We start from the raw sequence: 22,866 nt of genomic DNA, 5'->3' as shown, positions 1-22,866 counted from the left end.
TGCAAAATCACGTTGTGTCCTTGGGCAAGGCACTTCACCCTACTTGCCTCGGGGGAATGTCCCTGTACTCACTGTAAGTCGCTCTGGATAAGAGCGTCTGCTAAAATGACTAAATGTAAATGTGTGCCGCCTAATCAATATTAGCATTGATCAGCCTAACATCTATTGAGTGGATAATGATACTGCAGCCAGCGACTGTTGATGAATTTTCTTTGAAAATAGTACAATAAACAACATAGTCACGTAATTCTAGGTTCTACTGTTTCCACAACTGGATGTCGATGATGTCATTAAATGAGCATAGTAAGTTTGTAGAAACACCTTCTGTTCTGTTGTTATGTCCAGTGATGTAGCAATCTCCAACCAGATAATATAATATCCATTCACTCTGAACCACACTAGAACCTCTTGTTTAGAACTGTCCTAAACACCACTGTCATTAGGGGAACACTGCTCTAGCTAAAAGGCTTCCATCCTCCTACCCTTCCAGACCTACCACTTCCCTGTCCTCACTTAGACCCACGTCCAGCCGTCTACTGTCTGTCTGCAGCTAGCTCCCTCCCTGAAAGCTATTAGCTTGATGTGCATTTGTAGGGTATTCCCTAGAGAGATTGGGCAGAGATTGTCTGACTGGAGAATTGAAACACTGCTTGGCAGACACATTCAGCGCCGGTTGCACACTGTGTAAAGGGAATGTGTGTGTGTATTTGGATAGTGTGTACACTTACTATGATGCTTACCAGTTTTCCTAAATAAGAAGGCAGTCACCGTCTGTCCTCTTGTGTAGCAATCAACTCAAAATGTCATCCTTCTTTCAGATCCTGTAGCACTGTAATACAAATGGCAATGTAAACAAGACTTAGATTGATTTAGAGGGAGCTGGACATCATGTACTACAGGAGTACAAGATAATATCCAACCTTTTTAGACTGGTGTCCTCAGTCTGCTTGAGCGCTATTAAATATTCAGTTACAGTTGAATCTCTCCAGAGGCTCGGCCTGCTTAGTTGAAAGAGAGGTTCAATCTGGTAAAGATCCTTTCCTGCTAAATTACTTACTATTGATAGTGCTGATGATGAGGATGGTTATCAAGACAATGAAAATTACGTTTTTAAAACAGAAAAGAACTGATGAAAACATTGATAGTGGTGTTTAGAATTAAAGTACAGTTTGTGACTGAATACGTTTCGTAGTAGAAGTAGCCTGTTTTGTGGCCGATGGTTCTGATACAAAGGGTTTACTGCTGCTGCTATCTCTCCCAGTCCTTACGCTCCTCCTCTCCAGTTTCCAGTCTTGCAGGACAGATGTCGTTTACTGTGACCAGAGGTTAACCACATTTGCCATGGATCAGGTTAGATCAATAGCCTACAGCTGCCTCTTGAGATGTCGGATCAGACCTGCTGTTTTGTCCCTATCTTAAACCTAGAATGACTTAAATGTACTGCTTTACAGCAAATGTTGTAATGCTGCTTCTGAGTTACGTGTGTATAAATGAGGGCAACATACCAAAGTCTCTGTGCATCTGTTTAATTTCAATATTTTAAATACTTGGAAATCCTTTGGACTGCTTCAATGGATTGACATGTATAAGTATTGGATCATTTCCAAAGTCATGCCAGTAATAATTTATCACAAAACCAATTCAAACTATTTGTATTGGCAGGAGCAAGGAACAAATTATACTTGTTCTTGTTTCTCCGGGCATTGGCTGTGAAATTGCAAAGGCCATCCCTCACCTCTCCTTTTCGTTCTCAGTGATTGAGGCCTTATTGATTTCATTTCCAAGTGCTCATCGCTGGTCGCTTAGGAGGCTGCTCCACTTAAGGGAAGATGGTAATTTTCTGTGACACACAATAAACGTCCAGAGAGCTCCAAATGATCTGCCACAGCAAAGAAGCCAACACGTGCACCAAATACATCAAGCACAGAAGAATAAAAGAATAAAGGAAAAAATCCATTGCATCCGCAGTAACCGTCATATTTTGAATGGAAAATGTGTTGAGCTCTGAAGCTGCCCCTAGTAGAAATGGAACTCTTTATACAATAATTTCTCATTTGTCCTCCATGTACAGTATCCGTGATTATGATATTGAATTTGCAGAGCCATTACTGAGGGAGTGGTTTAGGACAGTGGACCAGGATATAACTCATGTGCTGCGGCATAAATGTCCTAACATCTTCATCTTCAAAGAGCAGAGTGAGACTGAGAGAGTTTGTAATAGAGAGTGAGAGAAGGAGAGAGAAAGAGGGTAAGAGTCTGAGAGAAAGAGAATCGTTCAACAGTTTCCCCTTCACTGTCTGACAGTCCATCATACTGCAGTAAAAATGACAGAATTAGCTCTCTCCCCTCCCTTACCCCTTCCGCTTTCTTTTCTCCATCACTACTGTCTCTTCCTCTCCGTATTGGTTCTCTTTACTGTCCCCTCCTTCCTGTGCTGTGCCTCTAGTCTGTTACCTCCTCTTTGCCCTGACACATATTGAGGTATCAGCTCAGAGGAAGTCCCAGAGGAGTTGGACTTGGGTGGGGTTATTTGAAGTAGGGTCTGGCTGTGGCTTTGATAGTATTGCATATTGATTCTCCCAGATTACCCTTCAGTGTGTTGGAGCGGGGAGCGGAGTGCTGCATACAGCACCATGTGAGCAGAATCACAAATCAGCAGCAGGCTGAGTGAGTGAGGGGGGAGCGATGGAGTGGAGGAGGCTTGGTGGGGGAGGAAGACAGAGAAAGAGCAGGGAAAGGAAAAAAGGAGGGGGGATCCACTCAGTGGGGGAGTGAAGAGAGAGAGAGAGAGAGAGAGTGGGAGGGAAAGAGAGAGAGTGGATAGACGAGGATAGAAGGAGGAGGGGACTGAGAGGGGGAGGGGTGAGGGTAGTGAGAGAGAATGTGTGTGTCTGCGAGCGTGTGTGTGCATGTATGTGTGTGTATACGACAGAGCGAGTACTGCTGCAGTGGAAACAGTGAGAGGAGGACTGCAGTTTCTGGGGCTGATGGCAGAGCGGTGGAGAGACGATACTAAGACACTGTAACATTAACCCTAAGTGCCTCTCCGGTGAATGGGTTAACCCATCGTAAAGAATAGGATTAAGGAGATTGAACTGGTAAGGGTGTTTACCACTGTCTTCTCTGCCTGGTTTGAACTTTTTGCACGAGGGACATTGGGGGCTTTGTGGTTGAAGAGATTAGAGGGGTGTAACTGAATGTTGCTGTCCAGTGATGAAGTGGAGACCAGTCTATGGAGACTAAGTTTGAGCAGGATAGAGGTTGTGCTGTAACCAGATTTGTCTCCTCGTTTGTTGCACCGTTGGACAGTTTTAAGTGGGACATGTCCTGGTCTATTTAGCGTGCTATTTCCTTCTGACTGCAGAGCAAACTTTAATGGCGAGTTAAATTGTGTGTGTATTTTCTAGGATGGGTGTGTATGTGTTTTGATTTAACGACATTTCAATTTGTAAGGTTAGACTTGTTAACCGGTCATGTGTAGCACCAGGAGTCTGTGCAGGATCATGCTGATGGTAAATTCAGGTTGGTCTCAGTAATCATGGCTCATTTATCCCTGGTGGGTGTAGCACCTATTCCTGGAGAGCATCCAGGAGGCTGGCCCATTGATAGCTGCTGTGTTTACCCCACCAGCCCCTTTCACCACCTCCCCCTGAGAAACAGTGATGTGGAGCTCAATAACACGGCACCCTGCCTACCAAATCGCAGACGGTTCTCTACTATAGAGACTTGGGTTTCACCCTGCTTTTTCCCCGTGCTCTCAGATGGGTTTGGTGTATGTGTGTGACATGAAAGGAGCTGACAGATGTGTGGGATAGTGTAGACACTGTATGTGTTTTTTGTGCAAAATGCTCCCTCTTATGGTTCTCCCCATGGGACCTAGCTCAGGCAGGCAGGACAGTTTCAAGGACACATCTGGGTGTGCTTGGACCCTTCATGGCCCTCACTATTTGGTTCTGCTTTGCTGGACTCATCAGAGCTGTTCAGTTTGTTCCCAGGACATCGTATTGATGGAGCTCTGCATCAGAACAATGTGACATTCACATTCCGAAGAAGGAGTAAAAGTTGTTGCCGATCTAATTTCCTATTCAATTGAATATGAAAGTATAGTATAGTCTTGAATAATATCTGAGGTAAATCTTCATTCCTTTATAGATTTTCTCCTTGCCACTTAAGGGGCTTCTTGAGATGAGAATCAATTGATCCTGTCTCACTTTCTGCTATTGTATCACTCAGCCTCAGACAATTACTTTCAGGCGTGAACTGCATTACAATAATGGTTTCAGTCTTCATAAGGAGGACAAGGTGTATCTGAGAAGGATTTTGCATTTCTACATACACTTAATTCATCTAAAGAAAACAACATTTGGTTGATCAACTCCTGAATTCCTTTGCTATAATAAGGGCTGTTATTGTGTTTTCCTCCACCACATATGGAACATGTATGACAGCATTATCAGGAAGATCATGGTAAAGCAAATCAAAGCCCTTCCCCAAGACTAGCTTAATTTTTTGTTTTGTCTTTGAACTTTGAATATTTTAGCCCACAGAGACTGAGCAAGAAAATAAGATAGCCATTCATATTCTATCTACTCACTACTTTCAACTCACAGCTCAAATTATTTTTCACACAAACCACCACTACTCAACATACGTACAATGAGCAAGGATTCAATCTTGCTGATACATCATCATAACATTTAACGCAGCACTTTCATTGTATGACTACTCAGCTGTCAGCTTCTCGCTCCAGGTGAGGGGCCTTGTCCATTTGATGTTGTGTTGGCTGGCAGACGGTGGCAGAGCTGCCGGGTGGATCACCCAGACCCGGAGTGCTGACAGTGCATTTTCACCACCCTTTAATCTGGCCAGCTGAGAGATAAGTCTGTTGCTTTCACAGGGCCTCTCCTAAACTCCTTTTCCATCCTATGCCTGGAGTGTAGTTTCGGATGTCGTGCCAAAAGTCCCGATTTAATAACCTAGTGTTGATGTACTAAAGAGGTGTTAATTTAATGCAGGGGGTCAGTGTCACTGTAACAATCACATTTAAATGGATGCATCATTTGCGTGTGGGATGACCGTGTTTTGTCTCCAACATGTAAATACTGTATATTCGTGAGCCGGAACTGTACCAATAGGTCTGCCATCCATTTTAAAACCTAAGGCTGTTGGCTCCCAGTAGATGTGGCCTATCTGCGTTGCTGCAGGAGCGCCCTGCTCTGTCTCTGGTCTCACACAGCCTCACATGCAGATTAGGTCACTATCTCCATGGCAGGATGATTAATCAGTCTATCAGGGGCAAGGCTGGGGAGAGGGGCTGAGCTAGGAGGGGCAGAAGGTGACATGGGGAATAGCTGTAAATGTTTCCAGCTCTTCATTCAACATTCAAGCAGCCACCCCAGCCTTTTGAAGGTTCCCCTCTGATAATAGCTGAGTCACAAGCAGCTGCAGGTAGGAGGCCCCATTGTTTTATCGACACAAGGCCTGAGTGTAAATCAGGCCTCAGGGACTGTCTGGACACAATGTGACACGATTTGGAAAAGCTCTTGATTTGTTAAGGTTGATGACATTATCCATAAGGCTTTTCTTTGACATCCTTATCCGGCTGTTGCAGTCCCAGTCTGTTCTCTCTGTGTCTTCTAATAGGGTCTGTAGTTTCAGGGGCCTCTAAGATTGTGAGACTTAAAAGTAAGTGTGGAAAGGAAATGGGTCCTCAATACAATACAAATACAGATAGGTGAATGGAGTTACATGTGTCTTCTGTGTGTGTGTGTGTGTGTGTTTGTGTGTGTGTGTGCGTGTGTGCATGCGTGTGTGCGTGTGCACGTGCGTGCGCGTGTGTGTGTCAGTCAGTGTTAAAGTCCTCTCCTTGGGTACCACTCAAGCAGTGCTGATGACACGGTAGTGTCAATCAATTGCTGTGTGAATCAGTCAGAAAGGGTGCCCCTTTCTGACAGAACACAGTGTGGAGATACTGTAGAGGTTGAGGTCATCTAGATAGTGACCTTGAAACAGAATGAGAATCTTGCTCAACTTCAGTACCCCAAAAGCTGCGCTCTCGTTAAATGCCAGAGATGGTGGCAGTCGTGAAGACCACAGTGGCGGTTTGAACTGTAGACAAACCGTAAATATTTAAGTATATTTAAACAGACTTTCAGGGCTAGTCTGTTCCGATCAGCCTCTCCATCTCACCCTCAGATGGTAAATAAGCATGAATGCAGCAATCCTTTGAGTGTTTTCTCAGTAATCCTATTAAAACTTTGCACAAACGAGCCCATTAAGGTTCAGGGAGCCCCCAGTCCGTTTCAGCAGGGGTAAATTGCCATGCCAAGGGAAGTTAAGAGTTTTGGAACAAATCTGCACATTATCTCTAATTGAAATGCACCACAAGCCTCGTTTCAGCAGAACTGAGATGCATGGAGACTCAAGATACCCATTGGCTATCATTATGATTCAATAATACATGGTCACAAATCATGTCACGTTGTATTATAGAGAAAAGGCAGGGAGAAAACCTGGTCGCCAGGCTACAGCTAAAGGCACAGGTAAAACCATAATTACCAAAAAAGCTCTGTTAAACCTATCTGGTGCTGGATGGACAGTAATGTGGCTTTTGGGATGTTATTTTTTCTAAATGATCAGTTCAAATAGATTCTGTGGAGGGCCAGTGGTCAGTGGTGACTCACTGCTAGTTCAGACAATATTTGTTTTATTTTCATTAGGGACCAATTCACTAATTTAAATTTATGAGAAGTTCCAGTGCAGTGTCATGTCTTGGAGCAATGACTTTTTAATTCCTTTCTTTGACAACCTTTTCCAATTAACCCAGAATAGCTCTGTGCAATATGGCTGAATACGCCTTCTCCCTTTGTTGAAATTGAGAGAGCAACAATGTTTCCCTTGAGGTACATTCAATAGACAAAAGCTTTACTAAGTGGATGCACCACTGCCATCTAGTATTTAGCTCCGTCGGTGAATTCAACAGACAGTAAAATCATGATTATTTGTCAAAACATAAGATTGAAGAAGACTCTCGACTGTTCCTTAACTGAAAGAGCTAAAAAAATGACGACTACTGGCGACATTGAGATGCAGGGGTGGTGAAGCTGCAGAGACCAAAGGCCAGTTCAGCTCGGGGGAATGCACACCACCCACACACACCCCATACATTTGCAGATGTCAGGGAACGTTGGTGGCGATCTAATACTTTTATTGGGGTCATACACACATACAAACATGCACACACACACACACAAGCTCACTGTGGCCAAGTGAAGTCTTGTTTGTCAAAGGCCCTGTGACCAACCACAACTATATAGATAACTGTGACATTCCTGTGAATACAACAACCTTTCCACAATGCCTAACGTCCAATACTTAATTTACCGCCCGAATGCTCTCAGCAACATTGCCTCAAGCCGCAGCCTCATGCTCCTGTAACCAATTTTCTCTTTGGCTACATGAAGTGGCCATTTTGAAGAGTCAAATGTATTTTCCATGCTTTAGACTGAAGTATTTCTTTCAAAGAATAGAATATGTGGGAGTGATCAGAAGGTTACCTCACATCAAGGTAGTAACACAAACATACACACTCGCATACACACACACACTCACACACACAAGTTTGCACACTGGCAGACAGCTGTTCAAAGTGGAATGGAGGCAGGTTGTCAGGGCCAAGGGAAAACAAAGAACTTGTCCGTCTGGCTGTAGTGTGTTAATTAATTCTTGTCAGGGTACTTGTTGTTGTGTAATGAAACAGCTGCAGTACTACTGCGCACTCTCCTAAGGTTGTTTTGTGTCCGGTCTGACCAGAGTGCTAATAAGCCCTCCTAGAGAGACTCTCCTGCACTGAAACACCTTCTGTATGCAGGATGGGGGGCTGGTCTTGATTTTGCTAGTCATATAGATTGATTTCCATGACCAATCAGAAACACTGATTTGAAACACAACAAACTCTGTAAGTTAAGAATAACTAGGTTAAGTGTGTGTATGTGTGCATGCATTCAAGTGTGTGTGTGTTTTTGTGTGTGTCGGGAGCACTTCTCTCCCTAGCTTGAGGAAGTATTTTAGAACGGAGAGGTTCAGTTTACTCTTTCCTCCTGTTGATAGCATGGCAGCAACAACAGTGTTAGAGTCAGAACACCCGTGTTCAGAAGAGGAACACAGACTAACAGCTGCCAATCCCCTTCCAACTCTGAACCAGTGTATTTAGTGATAAGGGCCAGATCATGCCCAGAGCTGTGTAACTCTGGGTGCTGGAGCACAGCCATTTTGTTTAAACTCATAGTGATGAGCCAAAGAATCTATCACTATTGAAATGAAAAGCACACTGGGGGACAGGCACCCAAAACTGACACTGATTACAGTATATTTCTGTGAATGGAAGCCCTTAAAGGACAAACATTGTAGAGAGTTAATTTGCCCGGAGTGAGTGGTGAAAGCTGATGATGAAACAGGGATAATGGCCGTCATAAAACAGCAATGCAGCCCCTGTCCTCTGAGTCCCGGACGGTCGCAGGAGAGAGGAGGAGATAAAAGGGTTCACCACACCATATCCCTGAATGTTAATTCAATTCTGCCTGGCCTAGCTTGTCGTGAGGGTCAAACAGGAGATTAATCTTGCAGCCAAAGAGAATGCTGATCATCCCTATGTAATGTCGTCCACACCCTTTATACACTGTAACTGCAGTGCAACCCTAAAGGAGGCGTTAAGATGAAATTGCATGTTATTTATGTAAAGTGTACTTATCTCAGGTTAGTATATATTTAAAAGTGCCCTTGATGCTTCATGGGTGAACTGAAAGGAAATAGGATGGAATTACTGGATCTAGAATCAAGCAATCTTGCTCAGGAGTGGAACCTAGATTTACATTTACATTTAGTCATTTACATTTACATTTACATTTAGCCATTTAGCAGACGCTCTTATCCAGAGCGACTTACAGTAAGTACAGGGACATTCCCCCGAGGCAAGTAGGGTGAAGTGTTTAGGTGAGCAAATTATACTTTTTGCAAATTCACTTTATATAAATCTTAGGGTGCTTTCTCAGTGATTCAATGCAATTTTGTCAACCTCTAATGTAAACATAACCAGAACTGCACAAAAGAACACAAAGTACTATTGTAACTATTGTACTACCTCTTGGTAGCAGTTGTTTTGCAGCAGTATCTATGAACCAGTCATCTTCTTCTTGCATAACAGACACATAAGTTATTCCACCACCATACATTTAAACAGTCCTCTTGCCTGAATAATACAAAGTATATCCTGTCTGTAGTCATCTTAAATTTGAATTATTGATGCTCACCAACTGTTGGAGACAGGATCTCTGTCATTGACAAATGAGAAATCTGTTCGCTTTAATTACATTTGACTTCTTTTATTCTGCCGGTGTCCTCTGCAACCCTCTGAATCCAGCTCTGGCTCAATCACTCACACCTCGACACTAGACTGCTCTCAGCTGCACTCATCACAGTTTGACTCCTGCTGATAAGAGCCCTGATTGAACAATTGTTTGGACGGGGGAAACATCACTAGAGAGTGATAGCTGTGTTTCTTTTTGCTTTAGCCCAGTAACTCCCATTCCAGACACACTCTACTGGGTTTACAGCAACGTTTTGTTTTGTCACAGATCAGAGATATGCCACACTATGAACAATACATGAAATTGTGCATCACCGTTTTGGGCACAATGATTGCTCTTCACTGTTTGATCTAAACTACATTGTTTCGTGTTTGCAGGGACTGTGTGCGGCCTAGATGTCGGGAAAGTGGAACATTTTGAAGAAGAAACCAGAGGCCATGGTAGCACCCGAGCCCACCGGGGCCAGTGCCTTAACTGTTGCCCCGGCCCCTGTGGCCTCAACCTCAGCAGATAACTCCACGGAGGTCAACAAGAACGACCCCTTTGATGAGATCAAGAACAAGTTTCTCAATGAGATCGACAAGATCCCACGTGAGTGGCTGATCATAGCTGATCATGGGTTAGGTATGGGTGAGGCTTGGTGAGGGAGAAAAGCTGGACAAACACCTGTCTAGATTGCCGGACATTTATTGATATGCTTTGGAACAATGGCTTTGGAATTAGATCTTGTCTCTCCCTGCAGGCATTGACAGACACACAATACCGCTTAGTCTGAATCGATCAACCAAAGCCTCTGCTAATAGCACTCAAATCAAATTTTCGCACAATCTAATTGTTATCTTAGCACATCTTATCCAATGTATTTGGCCTCACATCAATGAGCAGGCTTAGTCACTGGATGGTCAAATGTCAATCTGCTTGCCTTTGTTATGTCCATGTGTTTGCGTGCAACCGTGTGTGTGTGTGTGTGTCTGTATTGGTTGACGTGTGTGTCTGTGTTTGTGTGTGCGTTTGTGTTTGTGTGCGTGTCCACTTCAGTGCCGTCATGGGCCATCATTGCCATTGCCGTGGTAGCGGCCCTCCTGATCCTCACCTGCTGCTTCTGCATCATCAAGAAATGCTGCTGCAAGAAGAAGAAGAACAAGAAGGGGAAGAAAGGGAAGGGGGAGATGGGCATGACCAACATGAAGGGAGGAGAGGTATGTCCAACCCTGGGGGGGTCATCATGTCAGGCTGCTGGAAACCACTTCCTGATTGCTTTGGTTATCTCAAAGCTCATTTCAGTGCTCTAAATACAGCAATAACGATTTAAAGGACCGTGTTCAGGACAAGAAGAAAACTAAAAAGAAAAGAAAACGTCTGGTATCCCAACACTGTGCTTAATTGCCTGAAACTTACTTTGAAATGACATGTTATAGCATATTGGTTGAAGCTGTAAAATGGCCTTAGTAGAATATTGGTCAATAAGCTTATGACCAATAAACTGACCATATCACTAGGGTTGACTGTTGAACTCATAAATCTTGATAAAACAAGATTTTTTTCCCTCCCTTCTTTGTTGTTATACATTGTGCATTGTATTTTGTCAAAAAGTTGTTTGTTGAGTTACAGGATCTGGGTGAAGAATGACACAACTGAATGAAACTGATGTTCATGCAGCCTCTAATGGCAATTCAAATGACCCAATGGTACAATGGCCTTGGCACAATTCAGATTCATAGTAGCCTTTGGAATCATGTAGCAATTTTAGAAATACAGTTTGTTTTGGAAATGTAAGTTTCAATAAAAAAACATGAATTCATTGTTAATTATAATTCAAGGGCCGGAATACAAATACAAAGTTGTATCAAAGAACAATTCTGTAGACTTCCAGTGTGTCATTTTTCCTTTGTGTCCTAGTGTTGTTGATTATGATCTGATTTCCCTACTCTGGTGTCTGCTGTGAGTTCAATCTCTTCCTTTCTCTCTGCTCTCCTTCTTCCTGCTTTGTGTCTTATGTGTGCTCCGTGTATCTTGACTGTGGTGGACTTCTTTGCCTACGGTAGGTCTGACGGCACGCGGCGCCCCTCTCTGGCCGCTTTGTGTAAGCGCAGACCAGGGTGGGGGGAGAGGTGGGGTGGGCTGGGCTTGGAGGGGTTTGGATGGATGGCAATGATGACAATGAGTGCTATGGCTTCCTTAGTCTTGCAAGCTTAGGTGCTGCGGGTGCTTGAGGATCTATGGGAGCAATTAAGCTGCTTCGCAAATCCACTGAAATGATATGCCGCACTGACTGCCATGTCTTGAGTATCCAGAGGTCGCAATTGGGGCCAAAGATGGAAAAACAAATGTAAACCTTTACATGTCGGTGTAAATGAACTTGAATCTCATCCTATGGTTGAGCCTTTGAATGACGAGTGCACTGAAGCAACTCACTAGAGATCACTAACATGCATGTGCAAAGGGTGAGGTTGGCTATTTGTCAAATAACGGGTTCAACTTTACCTTATTGAGATCTTGGTACATGTTTCTATCATAATATATGTACCATATATAATGCAATATGTTATAAACATATGTGCATCACAAAGATGAAAGTACAGTAAGTCACTGAAATAAGTCATATTTCGACATTTCGAAAATCCGCAGTGGTATTACTGCGTCCCAATTGACCAGTGCAAACATGCTCAGAGATCAAGGTAAGATAAAGCGGTGTGTATCTCTTGACAAAGACCAACACCTGCCCTTTCAGTAGGTACCATTGAATGGCCACAACTTGACTTGAGAGTAACTATCCTGGATGACCCATGCTGCTGACATACGAGGTGGTAGTCAATGAAGCCCTTTATTCCTAAAGCGGTGGGTTGTTACTGAAGACAGTTGGTGGGCCTGACAGTGTGCATGAGTACATATGAGCTATAGCTAAATTGTCTTTTGATGCCCAATTCAAGTAACCACCTATGTGGTTCAATTGGTGACCATCACAGATATCGTATTGAAAAATATTTTTTCAAGCTCACATATATAATGTCACACGTTCAGATGTACCTTGTTGTCTTGTAACCCCACTGCAAGTTTGGTGAAGAACTTCTGCAAAGCATGACCTCCGATAGTGGTGGTCCTATGCGAGTTCATCATTTAGTAAACAGAGTTTTTATAAGCATTGCCAAACAACCAATCTTGACCACCAAGATTATCACTGATATTGACACATGATGTCTTGTCCTTTAGAATTAAGGCAATTTCAGTCACATTTTGCAATCAATAAGGAGTGTTCTTCTACAATCCTGCATTGTGTGGCCTGGCATGCTTGAATGTACAGTAAAGAATTTACCACAATCAATACCATATATAATGCAAGTATAAGGAGATGACCTGGGAGGAGTGTTTGAGGATGTTTAGGAGTGAGTGTGTCTGCATGCAAGGCAACCTGCATGCTTAGTTTGTATGTGTGTGTGTTTGTGAAAGAGAGAGAGAGAGAGTTTGTTCCTGTGTGGGTGTGTTTCAATTGTGTGCTAGGGACGAGGATTGTGCATCAGGTACCATATAGTGTGTGAGTCGTTAGGGTGAGTATATAAAGTATAGTATGCTGTATTACATAATGTGATTTGTATGTTACAGTAAATGGGTATCAGTGAGTGGATTATTTGCTTGTGTGTGTGTGTGTGTGTGTGTTTGAGAGAGAGAGAGAGTCGAACTGGTGTCCTTATTATGAGTATACTGTTCCTCTTCCAGCCATGAATACTGTAGCTGGCCCCTCCTGTCTTGAGAAGCCACCAGTGTTAGGACAGAAGACAGCCATAGTAGGCCACACTGACATACCATCCAGCACCATTAATCTTCTCTTATGATTTTTCTTTGATCTGGCCAGTGCACCAGCACTAGAATGACAATTCTGGTGGTTCTGAAAAGATGTAAATGGTGAGGGTTATAGTGGGTTGCCAGGCCTGGACCAGCTTCATTCTCTCTGAGGCATCTTTCTGCTTACAGTAGTGCATTTTACAGGTCTTCATGTGTCTCACAGGGACTCTCAAATTATTTTAGAAAGGGTGAGTAGAAATATGGAGCTAATTATCAAAATAAGAAATGTATCATTTTGCTAACAGTTACATAACTGAGGTGGAGTTAGTATTAGTATTCCCCTTTAAGGAAATGTAGAGGAGGAGAATGAGAAATTGTAGTTTTAGTTCTCCAGCTATTTCTTAGGTTTGTACTTAACTGCGTCAGAATCAGCATGCCTTCACCAGTCGGCCAGCAGGTTCAGCACAGTAGAGCTAGTTCTGAGGTCTGACCTCATCCACGTGTGATGGAAACTGTTTGTGACTGAGCCCCCTAGTCTTTTCAACATGCACTGAGCCATATGCTTACCCTGTATTCATTCTGGTTGGGGACATTTTTGTCTCAAATATCTGTCTACATACAGTATTTACAGCTATTTTCTCTTCCCTTTTTTCAATTTCTATCTTCACCGAGGATATTGACAAAGAACTTGTGTTTATTCATTTTGTAGAGCACTCTAGTTTTTATAACAAAAAGGAAGCCCAACTTCCTTATCACTGATTATCAACAGGAACATGGGTCAAAAAAGACAGCAAATGGTGTCATGCAAGGAATAGTGAAATCAAGTCATGTTGCAACTGTGGCCATCGATGTAAAGATTGCACTAGTAACAGCAGGGTTAACAGGGGTAAGTGGTAGGTAGGTTTTGTGACTAATCTGACTGTCGGCGGCTTACAGAGCTTGAGTTAGGTGTGCAATGTAGAGCCCCTGTCATGGTGTCTGATGCATCCCTTCTGCCCCCACCCTTCCTTGTCTTTACAGAAACAGGATGATGACGACGATGAGGATGATGCTGAGACTGGGCTCACTGGAGATGAGAAGGAGGAAGAGGTGAAGGAGAAGGAGAAGCTTGGGAAGCTTCAGTACTCCATAGATTATGACTTCCAAGACAACAAGGTAGGTTATCTGGGACACTTATTATACTTATTCAAGCCAGACACATCATCATGTATTTTTTTTTAGAACCAAACAAACGTTTCTGCCAAGAATATAAATGTTTCCCAGTTATGTAAGCTATGCTGCTGGAAGGCTGTACAGTAAGTTGTTGCATTATATTCTGGTCTTTTAATTTATTGTTGAGGGTCGTTGTTTACTGGGCCTACCATCACATATACAAGCCTTTATTGCTGTTAGATCCTAACAGTACAAACATTAAAAAGGGCTGCATCTGTGCGAACAGGATGAGCTGAGATAGACATTGACTGAGTTGTATCTCCTGACCCCAGCTGACCGTGGGCATCCTCCAAGCAGCAGATCTTCTCTCAATGGACAGCGGTGGCACCTCCGACCCTTACGTCAAGGTCTTTGTCCTCCCAGACAAGAAGAAGAAGTTTGACACCAAGGTGCACAAGAAAACCCTGAACCCTGTCTTCAACGAGACTTTTGTCTTCAAGGTAAATTGAGGAGTGCATTGATCTTGTGTCGAAGTGAAAAGTAACATCCATAGACAGAGAGACCAAGGTAGTCTCTGCTCTTTACACTACATACTGTATATCATACAGTATATTTTTATGTTTGCGTAGAATCTTTAGGAATAATACGTTTTACACAAACACCATTGTGCATTATAGATGTGGTACGGTGCTTACTTGAAGACTAGTGTCAGCATAGTCTCAAGTACCATAAAGTCTGAGCCTAATTAAAGCTGCCGTATGCTTTCCTTGTGTGTGAAGGCTATATGAGTGTTTGTATGTGTGAATGTTTGCATGAGAGAGAGAGACTGCAAGAGTGTGCAAGAGAGAACCATAGAGGGAGGGCTACTGTAGCATGTGTGCCTGACTCATTACCCGTCATTACTGAGCTCCAGTAAAATACCTGGTGGTGGTATGCAATTGGGAATCACTAGACCTTGGACAATGATAAAGCAAACTTGTGAAGCCTTCTGCTGAAGGGTAGATGATAGGGATTTAGTTAAGGGACAATACATCCTTTGTCCTCCACCACTCCCTGTCTGCTGACACAGTTCTCAATGAGAAGGGATCAAACCACTCAGCTTTCCATCTTCAAGGACAGGCTGTTCTGCTGAGTGGGCACGCCATTATGGCTAGATCTGGACTCGCACCGCCAACCCCTCGTTCTCCACCACTAACCATGCACACACACACCCACACACGTGCAAGTGATGCCTCGGGAACATACAACATCTGGTTAGGATGAAAAAGAGAACGGATTCTAATACTGGTGTGACCAAAAAGGTCCAATGAAAATTATCCAGAATTCTGATCATCTTCATATGAAATAAAGCTATTTAAAATAGAGATGGAAATAATACCCTCAAATCCAAACTGAGACACTGAACCTTCTTTCTCTCTAATGTCTTTCAGCTTCCATTCCAAGAGATGGGTGGGAAGACTTTGGTGATGTCAGTTTATGACTTTGACCGCTTCTCTAAGCATGATGTCATTGGGGAGATCAAACTTCAAATGAAAGCCCTCGACCTGGCTCAGCCTATTGAGGAGTGGCGGGAATTGGACAGTGCTGACCAGGAAGAGGTGAGAGTGACGGACCTTCAATTGTTATTCTAATCTTGTCAAGATGCCAAAGACAGATATTGACAGCTGATTTAAAAGACAGATGCTTTTTGATGTGAAAAAGGCGTTTTTGCTAAACTGGTGTTTCACAACTAGTCATAACACATGACATATTTGGATACTGTCCGAATGTAGACTGTAGATTATGTTCCTATCTTTAACCTATTCGCATATTCTCTTCTTCATGCAGCCAGAAAAGCTGGGAGATATTTGCATCTCTCTGCGTTATGTGCCCACTGCTGGCAAACTCACCATCTGTATTCTGGAGGCTAAGAACCTGAAGAAAATGGACGTGGGTGGACTCTCAGGTAAATAGACAGATAGTCAGCTTCCCACAACATATCTATCTATTCTCAGACAAACACAGAGATACAGTACATCCATACTGCAGCACATCGAATGCTGCATGTATTCATGTAATACTCCATTGACGCCCTTATGCAGTCTCTCTATGAGAACACTGCGAATTTAGCACATGCAGCTCTGTTCAATCAATTTTTTAAATCAAATGTATGCAAGGAACGTGCTATCAAAAATATGCTTTGGAAGCAATGTGAAGTGTGATCCAGTACAAACCTGCCAGTGGGATCTGCATGGTACACTGCTGCACGTTGCACGCCAATCTTTTTTTGGTGTTTGCTCACGTGCTGACGCTGCAGTACTCTCCATGCAGTGGTTCAACTGCCTTCAGCTAAATTGCACTGGCCCCATCTGTTGGCCATTTGCAGCATTGCGACCCCTTTACTTCAGTTGTGAAGGGAAGATCACCACGGCTATGGTTGGAGCCAGAGGCATAGCCACGGGTAGGCCTGGGTAGGCACAGGCCTACCCAATTTGTTCTAAGGCCTACCCAAAAACAAAAATATCTCTGAAGAATTATGCACCGGGTGCACATCGCAAAGTAAATAACAACAATTTTTTTTAAAGATGCCTATCCATATTTTTCTAGGCCTACTCAAAATGTTTATTCTGGCTACGCCCCTGGTTGGAGCTGAATGGTTGATGAAGTGTTGGTTTGCCACTCAATCTGTTTGCAGATCCTTATGTAAAGATTCACTTGCTGCAAAACGGTAAGAGGCTGAAGAAGAAGAAGACCACAGTGAAGAAAAACACTCTGAACCCTTACTACAACGAGTCCTTCAGCTTTGAGATCCCTCTGGAGCAGATGCAGGTAGACTGGGTGAAAGTGTGGGCAGAGAAGGATAACTACACTTAGAACCTATTTAATGTTTGATATGAAAGTACCAGTTGACTCTTTAAATGAGATGTGGTTTGTACTGTACTACATGCCTTTCTTCAACTTTTCTTCAGAAAATCCAAGCTGTGATCACAGTGCTGGATTATGATAAGATCGGCAAGAACGATGCCATTGGGAAGATCTGGGTGGGCAGCAAGTCTACAGGATTGGGGCTGAAGCACTGGTCTGACATGCTGGCTAACCCACGTCGACCCATCGCCCAGTGGCATCCACTGCAGCCTGAGGAGGAGGTAGACGCTTCCCTCGCCGCCCTGAATGCCAAGAAGTAAACCTCCTCCACCCATGTCAACCCCAACTACACCTACCTACAGTCCCCCACACCACACGTCCTACCTAAACCCCAGGTTCCGCATATCACCACATATCTAAAACAACACACCCAGAGATCTGCCCCCCCCCCCATACAAAACAAAACATAGATCATAACTAACATGATGAAAATAAAGAATAAAAGGGGATATGACATCATGTGACCCTCAGCAGTGCCATTTCCATATGGAGACATGTTACAGGATGGACAGATACTATAGTTGATTTCATTTAGATATATTTTTGTATCGGGGTAGTGGTTTCATTGTCATGAAGGCAGAGTACAGTATGGAGAGGGGAGTACTATGTGGGACAAGGAGAAGTATTCCTCATAATGTACCTTTCACACCCTCCCTTCAGAGACACAGTTTGCTTAGAATACTGCTTAATACTTAAAATGCTTTATACTGCCATACAATAGAGGAATAACACAAGCAGGTCCATTCCTTAGGTGTGTTGTGCACCATGTACAACACCTGCCAGTAAACATGTCTATATATGATTCCGTTAGTTTGAAGTACATTCCTAGAGATGGGTAACACTTAGGGGTAGACACATATCCTAGTTACCAACAAACACACTGCCTTTTTGATCAGCTCATCTTCTCACCCATATTCTCAGGTAAACTGAGAGAAAACAAAACTTCATGCCTATGTTTTCCAAGAAATCTTGTTCCAATTGCTCCACATGATCAGAGAATTAGTTTGATTCAAAATGTTGATCAGGTGTTTTCCATGATCAGAGATTCCTGGCTAGTCTTAGTGGATGAGTGAGTGATGTGACTAAGCAGGTGTCTGTCAGTGATCATGACTGGATGTCAACAGTAATTATGTCAACTTGTAATGACAAGGAGAAATGAGCTGTGACTGCTATGTCTGTCATCATGACAACTGATACAAATTGAGAACCTGGATGGGAACTTAATGACTGGATCAGACCTTGCATAACATGATGCTCTTAAAGTGTCTCTTTTACTGCCTGCAGTCTACCATCATCCCTCCAATGCCTACAATTCTATTTCACTTGTTCAGTGCTACTGCCATTAGTCATGGACTCAAAACAAGGATTTCACTTCAAAGAAATCCCTGTAACCGTCTTACAGTCATAAAGGAGACAAGCCTTCCAAGTAACAAAAATAAGCAATTCTCAACTACCAGGGACGCCTTCCAATTAGCGGTGTTGTTTTATTCCATCTTTAATTTAACTTCAAACACTTTTGATTCCTCAAGCACTTTAAATCAAAATGTTATGTTGTTTTACTCTCAGAAACCAGAGCTTTAACTATTTATTTTGTGAAGATTTCCTGGTCAGAAAGAGCATGAGAGCTGAAACACACTTTATGTTTGGTTTGTTACCTCACCTTTTTGTCCTGTTGTTTTGTGGAAACACTAATTGGTCTTTTTAGTTTTTACATTCTTGACTGCAAAGGTATGGTCTGAAAGGTGGCACTGTTAAATGTGTGTTTTATACACAGATGACCAAACTGAATCTAATTGCACTACTGGATATACATCTGTTATGTGGTACAGTAATTGGCGTTGTTCCTTGATCTATGTAGTTTTTGTAAAGAGATGTCAATGTGAGCTTGAGTTGTTTGTGGCACATGCATGCCAGACAAGTCACCTCATAGTGGAACGTCCTCTAATTGGAAAGGATACACATTTCAAACAAATGCTGCTACTCAAATAATTAAAGGAATGGGGTTGTAGATTTGAGTTCTCAGACAGAGACTCAAATTCCTTGAGACTAAATGTGGTTATTCTATTGAAGACCTAACCTACATAATGCATGAGCTATTTGAGCCATAACATTCTGGACATTGTTGTGGCTTTGTCAACATTGCTAATTGGTTATCTAAAAATACATTAACTGTACCTGAGCACAATCTTTTCTCTATGGTCTCATATAAGGTGATCAAAGAAGGAAACCACCAGACATGATTGTGTTCAAGAACATGCAAGGTCAATGCACATTCGTGCAGGTTATATTTGATCAGTTTTACAACTTTTAAAAGACTTTGGAATTCAATGAATGTTGACTGTTGAATCATTTTATCTACCAGACTCCCATTTCTTTATCCATTTGTCCAGTAGAGGTCATATTCTTTCCAAATTATGTTTTTCATTGAACTTACTGTAATTTGCTTTCTTCTATGTTAATCAAGCAACACTAAAGAAAAGACAACATGCAAGCAATCAAACAGCTCATTAATGTGTAGTTTTGCCTATATACAGAGTTCATACATGTTGATACTGCATGTTTATACAAAATATTGTACATAAAAGGCATGTTTTAGAGACAACGCAAAAATATCTTGTGTACGTATAAGTGGGTGTCATTTGTCATTTTAATAACACAATGGAGGAAAAAAAGATGCACTGTATATTTTCTAAATGCAACAAATGTGTATTTATTTTCCATGAATGGGTCATTAGAGAGAATGTCATACTACAGTATATTAGAGTCCTATTACTACTAAGAACCTTTCCATGTCTGAAATTCATAAGCAAGTGTGTTGTCAAGTACTGTGCGTGAGTTCATGTAGGATGAACATTTAGTAGCATGCTTGCTATCTAACTCCTTGTGATCCTTTTATAATTTGAAAATGTACATTTAGGAACTTGTTTTGTAATTGTTTATCTTTGGGTCAATACTTGTCATCTTACCAACTATTAAACTTCAAAGGGGGGCTCCAAGTTAAATAATAAATATATGTCAGTTAAATCATAGACATACAGACATTCAGTAATGAATCCAAGCAATTTAAAGAAAGAAATTACTGAATTTGAAACTGAAAACAATCAAAGTGCAGTATTTACGACAAGAAATAATTCAGCACTTCCTCATTGTGTACAAAAGGCTTGGAATCTCATACTTTTCAGTCCTAAATTTGACTTAACCTTTTGTTTCTTCACTTGACACCCTTTCCAATTATGTATATTTTACTATGTTTATTAACACTAAATGTATATGTGTATACAAATAGATGAATAAGATAAAACTTAAGCCATAAGACTCAAGCACTATCTCTTTAGAGCTCAATTGAGTAGCTAGAGTTGATTTTGTCAAAAACACTTGTTCATTTTCCTTGGCCAGTGTTACTCTTACACATTCCGTTCAGTGGTCTTTTACCCATCGTGAGGGCAGAATGCATTCTACATGTGAACAATGAGAACAGTTGTGATTTTAGTAGAGCGAATGTGTCTTTTTTCTACTTGTTTATGTCGTTTATAGAGAAAGCTGATTTTTTGGTGATTAGTAATGTGTACGCTTGTTTTGATAGTATGAATCATGGATAATGGATGTTATCTAACAGGAAGTTCTCAAAGACCAAATTATGTCACACTTTGCGTGTCTCTTATACCTCTTTAATGGCACAGAAATTACCAGAGCAACACTATATTTTTACCATTTTGTTACACACAGATTGAGTGAAAGAGTTCCTTTGTGAAGCACTCTGTAACCATGTCAATGTAATGTTGACTGAGTAATTGCAGCATTATAGAGGTATAAAGCACCTTGATGTGAAGTGGTGTCCATGGCTGAAACCTACATCCCTCCTAGTTCCTATATAACTATGCTTTCACTAAGCAGCTGGGTTTACATGCTGTTTACAGTAGCTACTCCTGACTTGATCTTTTAAAATACTTGGGGGAGAAATTGATGTTTAACTCATGATTCAGCAACTGTTAGATCATTTTGTTGCTTACATGATAAGCATTTAAGTTATATAGGAAGCATCAAGGATAAAATGAAAAACATTACCCAGAGATACAGTGATGTATGTTGCCACAACATCCCTAATAGCTGCCATTTTATAATCAAGCCACTGATGTTATTTATTCAATATCCCAATTAATCCCATTGAACTGTGACCAAGGGATGCACTGACTAATGTGGTAATCCACAACAGATTTCAGTATCTCAAAAACATACTGCCAATAGTCATCTCTAATTACAGTTGCTGGTAATCATCAGCAATCTGAATATATTTCAGAGCCAGGCTAACCCAGTTTATGCAGTGGCAAAATAGGCTAGATGATGAGACAACTGTGAATAAAGGTGCATTCCAACAAAGTATAGCACATAGAATGATTGTTTCAATGCTTTTTACACTGCCCAGGTCACCACAATCACACATGACCACTTGACAATAGGTTCCATGAGGGACAGAGACTGAGAACTGTGTGTGTTTGTGTGTTAAATAGATGAAGCATAGGCCCTTTATAAAGTTAGCAGTTAAAGTGCAATAATGCAGCACCATAACTTTCTGTTACTACTGTATACCACACAGTGTCTGCATGCGTGGGACACATATTCCGGGTTGTACATGTATGTGGGTGTGAGAACAATCTAAATACGTTTTAATCATAATAAATAGGAAAAGTAATTCTTTCTATACAATTGTTACTTATTTTTTGACATAAGGTATGATACACATACCTTATGTTCAACTGAATTTTTCATTTTCAACAAAGGTTTTAGAGCACGATTCTCACATATTAGGGTTATGGTGCACTGGCTCTTTGTTTTTGCAGGCTTTTTGTAATAAGGTACATAGTTTAATGAAAGGTTCCTTGGAACGATATGTACATCCATCTTCTAAACTCCATAACTACATCTGGTACTAACTGACCTTGCCCAGGTCTTCACCTAGCCAGCTGTTCTTCTGTCTCTGGTGTGGCTCTTTGTTTCTTCTCTGTATTCTATGTGATCACTGTTAGTGTTCTGTCTCTATCCTGTAACTGTAGAATACAGGATTGCATTAGGAACAATGGAAGACACAAATTCAACTGTTCTTCCATTCTCTTATTTGTCTTTGTACCATTATTGTGCTAATGTGGACCCAGCTGACTGGATTCTCGCATAGCTCCATGATGACACTGAATTTAAGTGTGTGGAATGCCGGCCTTCATGTTTACAACATGGATATGTATACTGCCAAACAAGCAGAACTGTTTCACCCTTCCCTCTTCAACTTTAGTCCACCGCATTTCATATCCCATGATAGAATAATATTCTAAAAACTCTTTTCATTTCATTTTCTTCTCTTTCTCTTCATCTTTTTAAGCATCAGGGGACCTTAAGGTTGTGTCCTCTGGCTGTGTTTCTTCGTGTCTAGTGTCGTGGTGCGCGTGTTCATGTCAGTACTTGTGCCTACTGTGGATCGCATGCTTTAGCCCTTGACTGGACACAAAAACATTGCTCACAAATGCCCCACAGCCCTTATGTGGATGAGCATCGGGGATCCTTGTAAAGTTATCAAGGGAACCAAACAACTCAATACAGATTTATCATATGTGTTACCAGTTCTGTACGAAACAAATAGGAAATAAAGGCCTTTTAATTACCATGACTTGTGTGT

The 22,866-nt window shown here is 41.8% G+C and overlaps 1 protein-coding gene across 2 annotated transcripts; it reads left to right on the top strand.

Moving 5' to 3' along the window:
- The first annotated feature begins 2,954 nt into the window (after positions 1–2,954).
- LOC136945586 (synaptotagmin-2-like) lies at positions 2,955–22,851 on the top strand. 2 transcript variants are annotated; one of them, XM_067239498.1, is made up of 9 exons: positions 2,955–3,098; positions 9,743–9,956; positions 10,404–10,564; positions 14,172–14,300; positions 14,630–14,797; positions 15,728–15,895; positions 16,125–16,242; positions 16,972–17,105; positions 17,246–22,851. In XM_067239498.1, exons 2-9 carry the CDS (start codon positions 9,761–9,763, stop codon positions 17,459–17,461), a joined length of 1,290 nt encoding a protein of 429 aa, XP_067095599.1. In that variant the 5' UTR covers positions 2,955–3,098; positions 9,743–9,760; the 3' UTR covers positions 17,462–22,851. The 2 variants fall into 2 exon arrangements, with proteins under 2 accessions (XP_067095599.1, XP_067095598.1); XM_067239497.1 differs by having other exon boundaries at positions 14,166–14,300.
- The last annotated feature ends 15 nt before the right edge of the window (positions 22,852–22,866 follow it).

The sequence above is a fragment of the Osmerus mordax genome, chromosome 7, assembly GCF_038355195.1.
Source record: "Osmerus mordax isolate fOsmMor3 chromosome 7, fOsmMor3.pri, whole genome shotgun sequence".
Classification (NCBI taxonomy): domain Eukaryota; kingdom Metazoa; phylum Chordata; class Actinopteri; order Osmeriformes; family Osmeridae; genus Osmerus; species Osmerus mordax.
Note: the sequence above shows the minus strand (reverse complement) of the source record. Positions and strands in the feature narration are given on the sequence as shown.